Source organism: Zosterops lateralis (assembly GCF_965231275.1).
Source record: "Zosterops lateralis genome assembly, chromosome: 1".
Taxonomy (NCBI): domain Eukaryota; kingdom Metazoa; phylum Chordata; class Aves; order Passeriformes; family Zosteropidae; genus Zosterops; species Zosterops lateralis.
This window is the reverse complement of record NC_139762.1, coordinates 59006105-59024083: the sequence shown is the minus strand read 5'-3', so window position 1 is coordinate 59024083 and position 17979 is coordinate 59006105. Positions and strand designations below refer to the sequence as shown.

Genomic DNA, 17979 nt, shown 5'->3' with positions numbered 1-17979 from the left:
GAGGGAGTGGGAAAAAGCCAAGCTGCAAGTCACATAACCGTGCTGCCAGCTTGCCATCTGTCCAAAAGCAATTACTTGGAGATGGCAGGTGAGGAGGAAAAACAAGGTTATAGCTCAGCTGTAACGTAGACCCAGCCACAGTCACTGATCTGGTATGTGGCAGCATAGGAGTCTTTCTTCTTGACATGCAGGTAACTCACTCTGCCAGTTCAGACATATCATCACTGTGAGTGATGGAGTTCACTGCTGGAGAAGCAGGGAAAGGCTTCTTACAGCAAAGCCTGCCCTAGAGGCAGCCACTTCAGGGCATGGCAGCAGAGATGTCCAATAGTGCAGAACTTCAGATGTTCTGGTCAGACACTGGAAATGCCTTTGGAGGCAGAAGACTGGGGAAGAAAATGGGGGAAACTTCATTTTGCCTGAGGCCCAACAAAAACAAACTCTTACCCCTCCACCCTGTGCTACATTGGATAGTGCAATGGAACATCCAGACTGTGCCATGCTGCAGGATCTATGCAGTCCTCTGCAGCTTCCACCTCCCAGCCCCTGGAGAAAAATCCAAAGGCTGCTTGCAACTGTCGTGCAGGAGCCCTGAGCCAAGCCCGTGGGGTTGTGTGTCTGGCCTTGTGCCCCCCAGTGCTCGGTGTGCAGGCACAGCCAGCCCCTGAGCACTGCGTGCTGCTGTGACCTGTGCTCATAGCAAGTGCCTTGGCGTCACCCTGGGGGCATCAGGAGATCTCCCTCAGTCTTCCTGCAAACCATCTTGTTTTTGTTTTGATCATTTGATTGGCCATGTCTTTGCCCTAGCTATTCATCAGCACCTTCCATTCCTGCTTGTGGTGTTCTCTGAGTAACCTGGGTGTCTGGGGCCTCTTTGAAATTGCAGCCTGCTGATCTTGTAGCTGTTGACTCAAGCACAGTCACATCTGCATGTGGGTCAGGGTTGGTGACTACAGTCAAGACTTCGTTTATTTGTGTTGTATTTATTTTTAAAGATGGGACACAAATTCCATGAGAGAGACTCATTTGGTGATCATGTGAAGAGAATGACCAGGCAGCTGCTTGTGGCTGAGCTGCTTTCAGGCAAGCTGAATTCAGTATATGCCAGTATTTACTGGCAGTAAGGGAGAAATTTTAGAAGGAAGACACCAGATAGAGCCCTCCAGCAACTCAAGGAAAACATGAAAAACAAAGGCTTCTCTATAGTCTTTCTTGTTACCTGCCAGTCCTGTTTGAGTTGCAGACATCTCACAGCATTCTACTTTGTGTCCCTCCTTTTTTGATTCGACACTTTTCCCAGGCATAAAAATGTGGGAACTTTATCTTTTCCTAAGAGAAAGAAAAAATGAGAGCTGCTTGCAAGTCTGAAATACAGCAGTTTAACAGCTTCATATTACACAAATTTTAATGAGAGTATCAAAAGCTGAGGCGGAAACTAAGAACTTGAGACATGAGGCGAGTCAAGGGGGGAACCTAATAATTTCTACTGTTTTGCCCATGCAACAATTTCTAGTCCCAGTCTATTCCACCAGAAGTGACTGGTGATTTTAAATGATACTATTTTTAAGATGTTTGTTTTTTAAGTAGGAGCCTGGTTTCCCAAAGAATGCTAAATATTCAATGTACAGGCCTTCAGTCTCTTGATTAATCTTTGGGCAACCAAAATTATCAGCTGGAAGGGAATAAACCATAGTGCAAGAGCAACAAATAGATAATTGGTTTTGGTATCACATTATGGAGCCAAATAGGATGCTGGAGATAATGATACAGGTTGTTCAAAGGCAGAGAAAGACCTTTATTGTCATTAAGACACCAACAAGGGAAGATGTTTTGCCACCACTGAGAATGCATGGAAGAGAAAATATGACAATTAATAGAAAGTGAGATGATAGGGCTAGGATTAGTCTGTAAGGAGAAAGGTCCCAGGATGTCCCGATATGACTTGGGAGGAAAGAAATGTTAACCTTTTCCTTAGAAGGAGGCAGAATTTTCATCAAGGTGGTAAATCTGCTAATTTAAAGTCTCTGACATGTGGGGGCTTGACAGAGTCACTTCACATGGCATGAAGGAAGGACTTCTTCGCTTTTAACCAGAGACTGATCATCTCCTTATTTAAGGCACATCACCTTAGGGACTGCTTCACCTGGATTTGAAATTTTTTACACTCAAATAAAGTTTGAATTTTTGCTATATTTAGACATGGTCACTATAGGAGTTATCTGGTTAACTTTGGTGTAATTCCGTACCCATCGCTCAATTTTCTTCTCATCCTCCAAATTACTGTGATCTTACACAAATACGTGCACTTCTGAGCATAGGAAATGCACCTGCAGGGGCTTCTGCCCTGCTCCCAGCTCTGCCTTGGGGCTGCGGCTGGGTACAGTTTGAGCAGGTGCCCTGTGCTCTGCCCCTTCCCTTGCCCCAGGAGTTCCCCTGCCATCAGCTCTTTGTTGTAGCTCCGTTGTTATTCCCGTCCGTGGATAACACAGCCAGCGCTGTCAGGAGTGATCCGTGTGGAACTTAAGCGATGGGACTGAAGCTGCTTAGCACAGTTAAGTTATGACTGAAATAGCTGTAAACTCGTTCCAGGGAGCCGGCGGTGGGGAGAGAACAAATGAACAAACTCTCCATGCCCAACCCAGTTTCACAGCCACCAGCCCCTTTCACCCAGTGGGAAGCAGCACCTGCATCGTTTCCCTTGCCCTTCAGCGTCCGCGCTTTCCAAAGGTGGGCTCAGTTCCAGTTTGAATGATTGATACGTTTAAGTAGATAAGACTCAACACAAATAAACACTTGGGGGTTTGCTTTACTAGTTTATTTCCAAGGGGAAGTTTCTTGTGAAAGCTGGTGTTTTTATATAAGCCAGAAGAGGGCGGTGCAAGCCAACAAATAAGTAAAACTCCACGTTCATGATCATCACAACCACGGCAAAAAAGTCCTTTCAAGGTACACGGTGCTCGTTTTCTAAAACTGTTTCCACAGTATGGGGGGGAAAAAAGATCTCCTGAACGGTTCAGTCTTAAATTTTTCAGATGAGACAAAAAATCAGTGTTATGGAAAGCGTTTCATTCCAGTTCAGTCAGTCAAACACCATCACTGCAAGTGCTGCCACTGAGGATGCAGGCTCAGTGACAGGCTAATTTATTTACCAGTGTGGATGTTGAAAGGTGAGGGGGTTTCTGCCAGCAGTCCATCCAGGCTAGCTTCAAACCAAAGTCTTGGGTATTCAGAGCCCTCACCCTCTGGGGCTAAGTTTGTGTTTTCTATTGAACTTTTAATCAAATGAAGGGAGGAGGAAAAGCCCTTAAAAGGAAACTCCCGCACAAAGTGTTTGCTGTGATGATTTTTGGATGGTGGAGGCAGCTGGGTCAGGACAGACTTTGTGTCAGGGCCCTCATTAACCACTTTTTGCCAGATTTGCTGACCACTACTGCCAAGCATCAGAAGCAACATGATCCAGTGCTCCCAGCAGGACAGGGTGTTTCATCTCAGCAAGACACTCCCCTCCTCACCACTCACGAATCAACGAACTCCACAGGGCTGCTCTGCAGACCCAGCGCTGTGGTGTGGTCTCTGAACCAGCATTCTGGCAGCCCTTCCCCTGCCTTCTCCTGCACCACTCCAGACCTTCACAACAAGGCTCCTGAAGGACTCTCATCACTAAAATGTGAGCCCATGCTATGGCCCTTCCCCAGTTATCCCAAAGGAATCTCTTACTACCCTGCCTTTACTCTCCTCTGATCTGCCCTAAGTACTGTTCATCCAAGCCAGTCTCAGGATATAAGAAGTCTTGCACTGGGCTTTGTACCCAGGCAGTGGTGACCCTTCAAATGCCTCTGACAGACAAAGTTTTTCCCTTTGATCACCAAGTCACCAGCTAGCCATGAACTCTGAAGAAAGGGGAAACTCCTTCATGTGTATGTGCCCATGCATGCCCAGTTTCTGAGGTCTCAGTCTGCCTTATCCTGTGGGTCACTCTGTACCAAGAACTGGCCTTCAAGAACACTCCCAGGTCTGTGTACTGCTGGAGCTCTGCAGTCCAGCGACCAAGGAAGGAGCTTTCTCTGGGGAGGAGGAGAGGCTACGGTGAGTGGGAAAGGCCTTTCTTTGTCCTGCTAGAAGTTGCTGGCCGCTTCTGTGAAATTGGGTCTGCATCCACCTATTGGAGTGCAGCCAGCAAAACTTGGAGCCAAATCCCAGACTTCCAGACTTGACAGCTTTGACTCATGTAACTTGAGAAACACCACGAGAATTGCATTGTGGCACTGCTCTTGTGGACTGCTCAGGGCATCTGTGCTGGGCAGCAAGCAGGCAGCAGCCCTTGAGCAGTAAACACAAGTCTTTCACCTCAAAGACTCACTTCTGGTGACAGAATCTTCAGCTGAAGTCCCAAAGGCAATTTCTGTGAAACAATACCATGAAACTATTTTCAGCCCCAGTTTTTAGTCTGTCTTTGCACACCTGCCTTCTCCAGAATCAGCCTGGTGGATAGATCCAGCTCTGAGATGTTGTTCTGCCATTGCTCTGCCTCATGGCTTAACAAAGGCATTCCTGTCTGCACAGCTCTGTCCATGCAGTTCTCTTTTGCACCACACACACATCTGTGGGCAGCCTCCTTTTCCTACACCACAGTTAAGAGGTTTCTTTAATTTCATAGTTTGCTCAGTGTGCTTAAAAAGCAATCTGAAAATAAATTTAATTGGACTCCTGGAAGGAAGTTAATAATGAAAGTCTTGGAAGCAAAGGAGAAGAGATTAATTTGTAACATCTTCATGGTTTTCTATAACTGTTCCAGGCTTGCATTTGATGCATCTGCATTAACTTGATGTGGAAGAGTCTGTTGATGAGACCTGAGGCACAGTGCAGACACAGAGCCTGGTGTTTAGGGGCTGTGGGTTTTTGTAACACTCGTGGTTTCACTGATGTGCCGGAGCACCGTTCAGAGCAGAAGAATCATGAGGTGCTTTTTGGCATTTCTCTTAGCAACGAGGAGAAGGATTCTCTGGCTTTGTAGAGGGGAGTGTCTCATATTTGGACTGCTGGAGCTGTGTTCATCCTGAAAAACTTTTCCATGGCTTTTGGAAGGTCCTGCTCTACAGTGCATGCCAAGCAACTGCAATGACTTAACACATTTAGTTTTCAGAGACTCAGCGGAGGGATCTTAGAAGTTTACCTCTGCTAATGTTTGCAAATGCCTTGTTCTAGCTGCTAGTGAATTTGCACTCTCACATACAACAACAGATGCAAAAGAAGAGATGGGGTTCTTCCTGGGACTTTCTGGTTCTGCATACTCATTTAGAAATCAATTTAATGCATTTTAATTGCCTATTTTTCTCCTTGGTTTTCTCTTTACAACTACACACCAGCAAAAAATAATAAGGTAGAGTCTAGCCAGGCAGACTGCTAATGAGGAGGCTTCACTCAAGAAGATTTTAATTTTCAGCATTTGCTCTTCAAGATAGCTACTTCAGCATGCAGGGATGTCACAAACCAGGAATGCTTCTAAGGGAACAAAGGCTTTGGGCTTGTATAGCATTTCAGTACACAAACTACCAAACCTATCCTTGACCAAACTACAGGAGTCTGGCAATCCCTTTCAGGTTGCTGGCCTCCTCAGTCAAATCACTCCAGTAAAGAAAACTCTAATTGTGCATGGAGTGAGGTGTGAAAAGAATGAGAGAGACAAAATTCAAGCTGTGAAAATGGTATATGTTGAAAGCCCAATCTCTTGCCAGCTTTTCAAGATCCCTCTGGCAAAGAGAAGCTTCTGTCTCTGCCAACCTGATTGAAGTGCTTCTCAGAAATTCCCGATCCATGGGGCATTTCTGTGAGAAACCAGAATTAGCCGAAGTCTGTGGTATCCCTGGACAGCCAGAGCAGGCACAATAGCACAAAATCATGCTGGGTGTTGGGATCAAAGTCAGCCTGCCACAAAGGTGCCCCTGATTCCACAGCTAGTGCAGCTCAGCCGTGACCTTGGCACCACTAAATGCTGTATCTGAACCTTGCCATTGCTGCTGAAGTAGTACCTTGCAACTGGAGAAATCTGTGTCACCAACCCCATTATAACCCTTCATGTTGAATAGCACACAGCTCCTATCATTTCATCTTTTAGGTTGAAAGGCTCCAAGTTTCATCCCTGTCCAAGACCCCTGTCTTTGGAAAGGCTGGGTTGCTCAAAGTTTGGTGAAAATAATAGCAGAGGATATTTCTTTACACCATTGGACTGTGATTCATTACCTACTTTACATCAAATGTAAAGGATGCTCCTCAATAGGGCACAGCCACAAGTGAGAGAATAAAACCTTGGCACCACATTTCATCACTTGGAAAATATTTCATTTCTCCCTCAATACCTCTCATCCCCTGAGTTATCCTATCATGCTGCAAGTACAGGGGAGAAGGGGAGCAGGGACTGGTGTATGCAAGCATCTGGCACAAGGGGCCACAGTCAAAATTGCTGCTAGAGTAATCCAAATCCTATTCATAAAGTTTGTGAAGGTGAGCCCAGAAAAGTTTAAAGCAATGATTTTGTGTTTGCTGGAGTTTAACAAGGTTACTGACTCTGCCTCAGAAAATGAGGTCAGTAAAATGTATACAAGTATTGGAGTATCAATATTAGGAGGATAAACTTGGGTTAGGGAAGAGAGAAGTGCAATAAATAGCACCGTGCACCAGAAGAGAGCTTACAGGCAGATCTCCTGGGGCTCGGAGCTGGGACTTGTTCTGTTTAAGAGTTTTGTACAAATGAGCCCGAGGCTGGCGCGATGTGCCGCGTGTCCAGATGCAGATGACATCATGATAGAAGGGGAGGCTGCTGATAAATTTCAGGAACGCACTAGACTATAGGAGGATTTGGAGACACTGGGGGGAACAGGCTAATACAAAGTAATTCAATATTACACAATGGAAGGTTATTCATTTAGGGAGAACCAATAGCACATTTAAATGCAGGTTTAATGAACTAGAGCAGGAGGAAACTAATGAAGGCAAAGACTGCTGGTGCTGAGAAGCAGTAGGAATAGCAGCAGTCTGACAAGCAAATAATAGTGCAGCTGAGATATTGGAAAAGAGGGCTCATGCTGCAGCCAAGGAATCCAGGGCTTCACATCGGGTCATTCATTCCATGTGGCAGTGAGGGTGCTCCCAGCAGTGAACTCAAAGTACGAAAGAGGCTGGTCCCAGTTACTGAGAGGAAGGCTACAAAGGGCACTTCACTGCTGGCCCTGTTCTGTGCACAGGGACATGGAGCCTTGGATCTAAAAGGAGATTCTTCCATGTGCATGGAAGTGAAGGTGGCTGAGTACATGTTTGGGCTCACAGGGCATTTGAGTGTGACCACAGCTCAAGACAATGCTGCCTTAGGAGTAAATCAGCTCAGCCTAGATCTCCTCTGCCTGTGGGGGGAGATGCACTTGGGACCAAGTACTGGCAGAGGGTAGATAATCAGAAGGACTTACAGGACCCTGTCACTAAATGCAGAATTTCCAGGGGATGTAGAGCTTATGGGCTAGGCAAATGTGCCTTCTGCACTGGAAGGGCATGTGCAGCCTTTCCTGACTCCTGACCATCCAGACTCAGACACTGGCCCCTGGACTGCTCAGTGAAACAAACAACACTTCTGCACATACAGATAGCCCTGGTTTTGTGTCCATCTTCCTGGGTCACTGCTTCCATGAAGCCTCTTGCAGCAATCCTGTTCCTTCAGATGAAACAAAGACATCTGGGGGAAAAAATGTTTTGCACTACCTGAAAATGAAGGTGTGATCCTGTGCCTCGAAGGATGGATGAGGTGAAAGCCGCCATCCCCACAGTGTGCAGGAACTGATCCCTACCACAGGTCCCAGTCTGCCACAGACATCGTAAATCTGACGTTTCCCTTCCCAAGGAGAAGGGTCTGCTCTGCTGCCAGCTTGAGTCCCTGTGTACCCAATGAGCCTTTCCCTCATTAAGTACTTTTGAATGAGGCAAAAAATGTGTTACCACCGCCTGTACCAGCAACTGGGGAATTCTGAAACTTTAAGTATTTCCAGAACTAAAATACGATGCCTGGTACAAAACCTTGTCACTGTTTCTGTGCAAGTCTGGCAATACTGCACAAGTACAAATACAGAGTTAGACATGCTCTTATTTTTTAACCACCCTGCACTGCACATTCCATCAGCAGGGTCCAGGAAGAAATGCAGAGCATCAGTATTTTCATTGTTGATGGTTGTTTTGCCATTGAAGAGAGTTCCTGAATCGCCACAGTGAGACCCCAGGGTCACGCAACAGACGGAATTCAGCCAACTGCTGGCGCCCACCTCAGCTGGGACAGCTGCAGGGAGGATGCTGCACATCAACCCCAGCCAGCAGCAAGGGTTCTGCCCTGTACCTGCCCACAACCTGGGTTTGTGCAAGGGGCAAACTCAAAAGAGAACAAAGGGGCACTGATGCAGCATATATCATTATGAAATTATTTCTCTGAACTAATGTCTCAGTTTAATTCAGTCACGGCTTTCTGTATATAGGTCTGGTGTGGCTGTCTGATGTCTATCTGGATTTTAAAAAGTCGGTGTCTGAACAGATGACTGTAGCTCAGTCAAACTCAAAGGTTTAAGGTCCTTTGCCTGCAGTCACTGGCTGCATTCCTAAACTGTCGTTTAAAAAGAGTCCACTAAATCAAAAGCCAGGTAAATCAACAGAGCACTCAACGTCGTAATGAGACCGGTTATAAGGTAAATTACAACATTATTCAAGCACACAAAATTCCTCCTCTGGCATTTGTCCTGCTAAGTGCAATGCACCTTAAAAGTGGTGAAATGATTTCTGGCAGGCTGTGAAAGAGGCTGTGTCAGGGGGATGGGAGGCTGAGCCCAGCCTCTGCCTTTGCACCAGCTTCCACCTCTGGGCAGCAGCTGGCCACTGCTCAGGTGTGCTCCCTGCCTTGTTTGAAAGGTTTATGGATGGGTTTTCAAAACGGTGCCGGACCAGCCATAAACACTGGCCATGTGCTGTCTCAGTTTCCAGCAAATCTTGTTACAATTTTCAAAGCAGGGGACTAGAAAGACTTTAATTAGGGCCTTGGTTAGGGAGGCTTGAGACTTATAAATCTTTTGTTACAATGAATGAAATTCTGAACAGATGCTGATGCTTTTGAAGCTGCCAAGACCCAAAAGATAGGCATGCAGACCCTAAGGAGGTGGCCACTATTATGAATGTTAGATATAAAAGGCAATAAGGATACAAGGGCAAGAAGCCCAAAACAGGACAAAAATTCCATGCAGAGCATGGGTGGCTTTTTTCTGATACATGTCTTGGATTATGGGATTCTGTGCACTTATTGTAAGAAAATGCTTGATATTTGTAAACACTGGAGAGAGAGATTCCTCCCCACCCTGCTTTCAGAACACTTTTTGTAGACAAAGCTGAAAGTTTTCATTTTACAGGACACAGTCTGAAGAAAAAATTGTCCCAAGTCTTGCAAGAAGCTCAGGGTGCCAGTCAGGCACAGCCTGTTGTGCAGTGCTACTAACATAAATCCTCTGATGGGGCGAGAATGATGGAGTTTTGGTTGAATTGGAGGTTCCCAGAGAAATACTGAGGCTACTGTGTGCAAAGGTTCATGCAAACCATCCCTCCCAGACTGCTGAGGCCCAACGAAAAGGAGAGAAAAGGAAAATGGAGGAGGGAATGTACAGACTCACACAACTTCACATAATATGAAACTAATCCAGAGAACACGAATCAGACTCTTCAGTGATTAAAACATCCTGTATAAATACTCTGCATTACTTTTTTAAAGGCTAACACTACACGCAAGAGCTGAGAACAGGGGGTGAATTTAGTGCTTTGCTTGCAAAGATGAGCAGAAGAGGTAAAAAGTGGTCAAAAAGTGCCCACTGAAGCCTACATCATTTGGCTCCCTCCTGGAGCAAAGAAGCGGTGTTTGTGGCTGGGAGGAAGCATGTGTCAGATAGCCAGGCTGCACAGGGAATGCCAACACTACTCTGGCATCCACAGGCAGCTCCAGCACTGGAGGGCCCTGCCCAGCAAACCCCAGCAGTGGGAAGTACTGCAATTCTGGGGCACTGGTCCTCTTGTCTGGGTGAGGAGAGAGAGGGGAGGTCCCTTTGCTACTCCTACCCTCCCTCCTTCTACAACATACAGATTTTTTTTTCTTGTGATTTCTCCAGTACAAAGTGATTGCTGACAGGGCAGCGGAAAATGGGTAGAAACCCAAAAAGGCTCTGTCCCAAGGCAGAAGCTCTGTGGCTTGCTCTGTCCCCCTTCTTGCCAAACTCTTATCCCAGTGCAGCTGCCTTCCCTTGGGAGAGCAGCAGTGCACCAAGTGCAGTGTCTCCCATGAGCATCACCTCGATGTGCAGCAGCTCAGATGAGTTTCTCAGCCTGACCCGGGCCACGCAAGCCACTGCGTGCTCAGCCACGGAGGAAAGGTAGAGCAGGGCAGCTGATTAACCTAATTACTGGTTAAGTGCAGTAAGTGCTTTGTTGTCAAGCACAGCCGCCTCTGGAGGGGAAGGGAAGCAGCAGCTCATCCCCTCCTTGCTGTGGGACATGCGGATGGAGAGGGACTGCCCAGGGAGCCCGGACAGCTCTGTGGCAGACGTGGATGGTGAGAAGGCCCAGTGGAAGCATTCCTGTGGAAAACCAGAGAAGGCTGACTGCAGTGCAGTGACCGGGGGAGACAGGTCCTGGAACAACACTGGTGACAAGGGAGGATTTCTCACTGGGGTGCATGCCTGTACAGCCCTGTGTAGAACAGAGCGGGCAGAGGTCCCACCAGCTCTGCTGGGATTTACCCCTGAGAGATAAGGACCAGTCAGTGAGGGACTAGATTTGGACAGCGTGTCTGGTCTTAGGGCCCAAAGTGGCATGCAGTGATACCTACACAGGGAAAAGAAGGGTGATGGGGAGGGAGGCAGCAGTAGCAGCCGCATCTCCCTGTTGTCCACATGTGGGCTCTGATGGTCAGCATGCCATGCTGGGGCCCAGAGAGCTGCTTAGAACGAAGCTAGATGTGAAGACTTGCTTCTTGCATCTTCCCTGGGAGGTGAAGAAGCCCTACAAACTCATCAGCCCTGTCTCAAAAATCGGGAGGAGGCTGATACTGGTCCCTGCTAACTCAGCACGAGAGGTCACTGAAAAGTACTCCAAATACTTTCATAACTATTTTTCCCTTGATTTTTTTTTTTAACTTCTGTTGAAAGAAAACGTCTTCGAGTTAAAAAGAATGAAGGCCAGTGGTGGCCATAGCACTTAAAAAGCAGGCTTTAGGGAGGAGGGGTAGGGAAGCAAAGCCAAGAGGGCCAGCCCGTGTGCCATATGAGTCTCGGTGGCAGCACAGGACAGGAGACCTGGCACCGGGGACGCGGCTTTCAGAAACGCCGGGGCGCACTCGCTACAATGATCCACTGAAACAACAGCCGTCTAAAAATAAGGTTGTTTTCAGTACTAAGCTCCTTTTAACTCGGTTAGTCATCACCGGCTCCCAAAATAAGCTCGGTGTAACAGTCTCTCCTGGTAGCGGCTGTAAACAAACGCGGGGCGGAGGGAAGCGGCGCGGGCCGGGGGAAGCGGGGGCGGGGCGGGCCCGGGGCGGCCCCGGGGGCTGCGGGGGTGGCGGGGCCGGGCCGGGCCCGGGGGGCGGCAGCGGGGCCCGCAATGGGCTGCCCGCGCCGGCTGGCGGGGCCTTGGAGCGGCGCCACGGTGGTCCGGGCAACGGCATTAAACAGGAGGAAACAGACGGGGGATTCCGTCATTTCGGCGGGGAGCGGGAGCGGGGCGGGACGGACGGCAGGAAAGGAGAGTCCCGCCGAGAGCAGCGCGGCTCTCGCCCGCCCCCGCCCCGGCCTCCCGGGAAGCAGCCGGGGCCTTCCCCCCGCCTCCCCCGCGCCGGGCGGCCCCGTCAGCCGCCCCGGTGGGTTCGGGCCCGGCCCCGTCAGCCGCCCCATCAGCCGCCCCGGTGGGAGCGGGCCCGGCCCCGTCAGCCGCCCCATCAGCCGCCCCGGTGGGAGCGCGCCCGGCCCCCTCAGTCGCCCCGGGGCCGCCCCGTCGGGGCGGAAGGGGAGGCGGGGGGGGCTCCCTCAGCGCCGCCCGCCCCTCCCCGCCCCGCAGCGCCCCCTGGCGGCGCCCCGCCGTCCCGCGTGCGCCACGTCCGGGCGGCGCGCGCCGCGTGCCTGAGGGGAGGCGGCGGGAGGCGGGAAAGGGCTGAGGGGCTGAGGGCTTCCCCCCTCTGTTTTCCCGTTCCGTTTGCCTTGAAAGAAAAACGTCGCCCCTTTTGGTTTAGGTTTTGGGGTTTCTCCCCCCGACGGAAGGGCCGGTGCAGGGGGCTGCTCTCGCCCGGGGCGCGCCCCTTGTGGGCACCGTCTTCCCTCGCTCTGAAGCGGACGAGCCCGCCCCGAGGAGCCGGCCGCGGGCTGCCGTTCCCCAGAAGCGGACAGGATTTCGTTTACGCTGGGTTTATTTCCAACCACACATGGGTGTCAGGCACTCGATTTATGATTTTTATTTTTTTCTTCACACACCAGATACTCTCGAAACCACACCACGTCCCTGCGCGTCCCATTCCAAAAGTTTTGTCCCCTCCTGGCGGCTGTGGGGGCAGAGGGAGCGGGAGCGGCCCCCTCAGCGCTCCCGCCGGGCCGGGTGTCACAGCCGCCTCAGGGGCCGGGACGGGGCATCCCGGAGATGGGAAGTGGGAGGAGGAGTCGTCGCTGTGGGATGGAAATCTCTCCTTCTCCCCGCTAGAAAGCGATGAGACTCAACCGTGTTGCTGAGATATTTACAGAATAATAATAAATAATAATAATAAATCTGGAGCGACTGAAACCGAGTCCGCGGGTCTGTTAGTAATTTAGCAGAATGGGATTTTCCTTTCTCTCGCCTGCCAGTTGATGCTCTTTTCCAAATTTCCACAGCGGGGGAAGCCTGCGATTTTTTACATAATGATTTCAGCATGCGAGGCTGCCTCGCCTTTTTTTTTTTTTTTTTTTTTTTTTTTTTTTTTTCATGCCTGTCTCTTTCGCTCCCCGGTCTCCCTTCTTTCTCCACCTTCACTTGGCGGCCCCGGCGCGGTGCCCGTTCCCCCGCAGGAGGGCACCCGGCTCCCGCAGGCCGAGGCGACCCGCGGGCGGTGGCGGCGGGGCCGGGGCCGGGGCCGGGCGGGCGCCGTGCCCCGCGGAGGGGCGGGCGGGCAGCCGGGACCCGTCGGTGCCCGCCGGTGCCCGCCTCCCGCTGGCCGCCCGCCGGCTGCGGGCCGGGGCCCGGCTGACATCACGGGGCCGGGGCGGGGAGAGGGGCCGGGAGGGGAAGGGAGGCGGGGGGGGGGGGGGTTGGGGGGGTGTTTTCCAGCTTTAAAAAGGCGGCGCCGGCCGCGCAGCCCTGCGTCAGAGCGAGACTTCCCCGCTCCGCACACTCCCTGCCCCGTCCCCCGGCCGCAGCTCTCCGCGGGCGGCAGCGCCCGCCGCCCCGTCCCGCCGCCTCAGCGCGGGCAGTGCCTCCGAAGTCCCCACGCACACCCGCCCTCCTCTCCATGCCCCGGCCCCGGAGGGGCGGCGGCGGCGAGCTCCTGTGCCTCCGCGGGCGCGGCTACCACGCCGGGGGCGGCGCGGCCCCGGTCACCGGGTGGTGAAGGCGGGCGGGGGGGCGCGGGGCAGGCGGGACAGGCGGCGAGGGGCCGGCAGCGGCCCAGGGCGCGGCGCCGGGCTCCGCCGCCCCGCCGGGTGCATGCCAAGCGCTGCCCCGCCGGCCGCCGCCGCGCCGCCGTCGCGGGACCCATCCAGCGGGAGAGAGAGGCCGGCGGCGGCCCCGCAGGACGGCGCCCGCCCGCTCGGCAGCACCATGAAGGCGGCGGAGGAAGGTAACGGGCGGCGCTGCGGGGGGCGGAGGGCGGGCGGGAGGGCGGCGGTGTCCCCCGGTGTTTCCCCGCGGCGGCCCGGAGGAGGCTCGCCGGCGGCCGCTTGCCAATAGGTGTCTCTTTCGCCTCTCGCACGGCGCCGCCGCTTCCCGCGGGTCCTGGGCCCGGGCCCGCTCCCGGCGGGGCTGCGAGCGTGTCTGGGATCCGGGCAGGGGCACACGCGCGGGGATTCCCTCCCCACCCCGGCGCTGGGTTTGGGGGAGGTCGGTGTACAGCCCGTTATCGCAGCCGGCCCGCGCTCCCGGGAAAAGGAAGGAGTCCCGGGCAGTGCCAGGCGCCGCACCGGCGCTCCCGGCACCCGGGACAGGCGGGCACGGCGCGGCCGGGCTGGGGCTCTGCCGCCCCGGGGCAGCGCCTGCCTCGCCATCCCAGCTCTTCGTCACGGCTTCTTTCTCTGACCCTGCTGCGAAAAGTGCCCTGAAAACACAGCGGCGAAGTTTCTAAGCGGGACAGATGTTGGGCGCGGGGCTCGGGACGGGCGCAGCTCCTCCGGGCTGAGCTTGGCCCGTGCAGGGGCAGGGTCTGGCTGGACAGGGGGCTGACTTTACCCTCCCCCTCTTGCCAGTCGTGACACTGCTCTCCCCCCGGAGCATCGCTATCCAGCGCTGCTCTGCCTACCGCCGAAACTTTGGGACCTTTCCGCTGCTCAGGGCGCCTTTGCGCCCCGCGGCATTCCCGCCGGCATTCCCGCCGGGCATCACCTCTGCGCCGCGGCAGGTGCGGGCAGCTCCCGGCTCCTCGCTGTGGGCCCGGCGGCTGCCCGGTGCCCCCTCCTCCCCTCCCGGCTCTTCTCCGGCTCCCACGTTTCCTCCCTCTCCGGCGGTGCCGCCGCTTTGCATCGGCCGCTGCCGGGGCTGGGGCAGGGCGCAGCGAGCCCGCGCGTACCGGGGCAGGGAAAGCTGTGAGGAAGCCAAGGGGGGGTGTCCGTGTCCGCCGCGTTCATTCCGCACCGTGGGACAGCGGGACTCCACTCCCCGGGTTTGCGCCCGGAAAACTGGAAGGGAGCTCAAGACCCATCTCTTTCTTTGTTCTTTTTTTCTTTCTTTTTATTTTTTCTTTTTCCTTTTTTTTTTTTTTTTTTTTTAAATTTTTATTTTTACACAACTGTTTTCACCCCAGGGGCTCATTGCAGTTTACAAGATTCTGCCACTGCCAAATCTGCAAGCGGGGCTCTGACTGTGGCTCCGCTTGCGAAGCGGGGAGCCTTTTGGGATGGAAGTTAATCACGCTGTATTTAATAGGAGTGGCTGGCGTGCCAGTCTCACACTCGGACATCCGTGGGCTGCGCTCCCAATGCCCTGGGCTCCAAGGGCACTGAATACACCACTCGTAAAAATTACCTCCAGAGGCAACTGACATAAAAAGCGTTCTGCGGCTTCTTGTAGAGGAACAAATAAACCCCCCCCCCCTCCCCTCTTTATTTCTGTGGCATTTCTGATGCCTGTGTTAAAATGCGCCAACCCTGGTCGATAGTTCCCTGGTGGTGTATTTTGTAAGGGACTGAGAGAAGGAGTCCAGCCAGAAAGCGTGACCCAGTCCAGGAAACACGTAGGGGAGCCCTGCGCGTCAGGATTGCTGCCTGAAAATTAAGGTGCCATTCGATTGCCAAACTACAACAATCAAAGAAAACACTTTATTTCTTGTTTAGTCTAGGAAGAAATGCGCAAAGAGTCACAGTGGGAGGACCTCGTTTTTTTCTTTGGGTGGTAGGGAGGTGTGGAGTCCTTTACCTTTGGAAATGCCGGTGGTTATGCCAGGTTTAATGCTGTGGACAAGTTAAATTCCCCTTCAGGCTGGGGGGCTGCAGCTGGAGCAGACCGTCTGATGCATCCCTTATCGAACCTGCTTTATGGAGTTGGAACTACCCCAGTTGACTCCAAGGAGAGGCTGATGGGCAGCGGCCGAGCTGGGGGATCGGTCCTGGGCCGTGCAAGGGCAGCTGGTGACACGGAGATGGCCTTGCCAGGGCGCGCCGCCCCCATCGCTCCTTTCGCTCTCCTCATTGCAATGACACTGTTTCAATCTGGACTGTTAGCTGGAGGGCCACTGTTACTCTGTCCCCACATGTGGTATCGCCTCGTTTCTAACCTTTCCACGGCACATCTTTCCTCTTTCTCCACGGGAAGGGTGCCAATCGAAATATTTCATTGACAGCACTAATACTGATGTCACTGGCACATCAAGCCTGTCTGTAAATAGTGTGGGACACTATATAGACACTATAGTGTCTGTAAATAGTGTGGGACAATTCACCAGCCTTGCAGGTACAATTCACATGCCGGACGGGCGGAGGAGCGAGGGCAGCAGATACTTGGGAGCTTCTGGGGCACTCCAGGTGGGCGTCTGGAGCAGAGCGGCGGCAGGAGGGGTGGCACTGGTGTGACCGCGGGCCTGGCGCTGGGGCGAGGCGGCTGTCCCGCCTGTAGGCCCTTGGCGAGGGGACAGGAGGCACATCCGTGCCCCCGCCGGGGCAGAGGCTGGGGGACGTTGTCTCCTCCCTGAGCCGGCACCCCGAGGCCATCACGGTCGGGCCGGGCACAGGGGGAGGGTTCCCCCGCTGCCAAGGCCTTCAGCACACTGGGGTGACTCAGCCCCGGCCCTCCGGGGCAAAGCCCAGCTCGGCTCCTGCGAGAGCCCAGCCTGCACCGAGTTTCGTCCCGGCGAGGAGGGGGGAAAGTATCATGAGCTCAGATGGAAAAAAAAAAAAGTGTTTTCCTGGCAGGGAAAACTTTAGGACGGAGATTTCGGCCTCAAGCCTGGAAAATGGTATTCCCTGAGTTTATAAGAGAATACTATTTCCATAACTGCTTAAAAAAACTGTTCCTCTTGAAACCTGGCCCTGAAGTTCGGCAGCTGAGGAGCCGAGCCGAGCTGCTGGGGCGGGCGCTGTCGGGGACCTTTGGGCCAGCCCGGTGTAACGTGACAGAAAAAGCACCTGGAAACATAAAGAAAATTTTAATTGACTTTTTCCCTAATTGGTATCCCGTAGGAGCGGGAAGGGGACAGGCTGGGCAGAGCCGTGCCCGCACCGCCCCGCAGCCCCTGCAGGCGCCCTCCCGGTGTGCGGCGGCGGCCCGGGCAGGACCTTTCCCTCCCCGGCGCTCGGAGGCGGCCGGCAGCGCTCCCAGTCCCGCTGTACTGCGCTTTTTATAGCAGCTGGCACTAGTGGGTGCTGCGACTAAGTGAAATAAATAATAAATGAAAGCCGAGCCTCTCGGCTGACGGACGCGGCGTGGTGGGCACCCACGGAAGAAACCTGTCAGTTGTCTGCCGAGAGGGGACACGCCGCTGTCCCCCGAGGGGGCTGTGTCCTCCCTCCCCACTCCCCGCCCGCCGAAGCGCGCAAGGAGCCGCTCCGGCCCCCCGCGGGCAGGGAGCAGGTGAAGTCCCGCTCCTCTCCCACCTCCGCGCTCCCCATTCCGCCCACGGGGAGCCCCCGGCGGTGTGGGGTGTCCCCCGGTGCCGGGTGCCCCGGGCGGGGCGAGGGCTCCCCGCGGAGCCCGGGCTGGAGGCGCGGGGGGGGGCCGGGCACCGCGGGTGTTTGCATCGACCCGGAAACATCAACAGCGGCCGGAGGGCGGATCGGAGGCGGCGGCAGCGGCGGCGGCAGCGACACGGGCCGCCCGTCGGGGCCGAGGTCACGTTACCGGGCGCAGCAGCGGCCGCCGTCCCGCGCCGTGCCGGGGCCCCGCGCAGCCCGGCCCGCCGGCAGCAGCTCTCCGCGCACCACGGGCCGAGCCCGACGGGGCGGGTCGGGGCGCACCGCCACCGCCGCCAGGGCGCCCGAGCGTGCCGGGGGTCGCGGCCGGAGCCATGACGGGCGTGGAGGCCGAGCAGGAGTTTGACTTCGATTTCCTCTTCGAGTTCAAGCACAGCGATGAGGGCGGAGGTGGGTCGCGGCGGGCCGCCCGGGCGATCTCCGGAGGTGCTGGCGGCGGGATGCTGCGGGGAGCCCTCCTTGCGCTGCCCCGTTCGGGAGGGAGAAAAGCCGCCTCCCTCCGCGGGGAGCGGGGCGGGGGAGCCGGCAGTCCCGGCCGAACAGGTCAGCCCGGCCCCGGGCG

The 17979-nt window shown here is 54.3% G+C and overlaps 1 protein-coding gene across 5 annotated transcripts in view; it reads left to right on the top strand.

The window, feature by feature from the left end:
* Window positions 1-13728: 13728 nt before the first annotated feature.
* Window positions 13729-17979, top strand: part of NFATC1 (nuclear factor of activated T cells 1) — a gene marked incomplete at its 5' end in the record, with an annotated part of 110230 nt that continues 105979 nt past the window's right edge. For 4 of the 5 annotated variants that reach the window (XM_083865353.1, XM_083865351.1, XM_083865350.1 and 1 more), the window contains one exon: window positions 17732-17807. In XM_083865353.1, the coding sequence (XP_083721479.1) occupies window positions 17732-17807 (76 nt within the window). Of the gene's footprint in view, window positions 13862-17731; window positions 17808-17979 lie in introns of those variants that run through there. The other variant, XM_083865349.1, reaches the window with a different exon arrangement.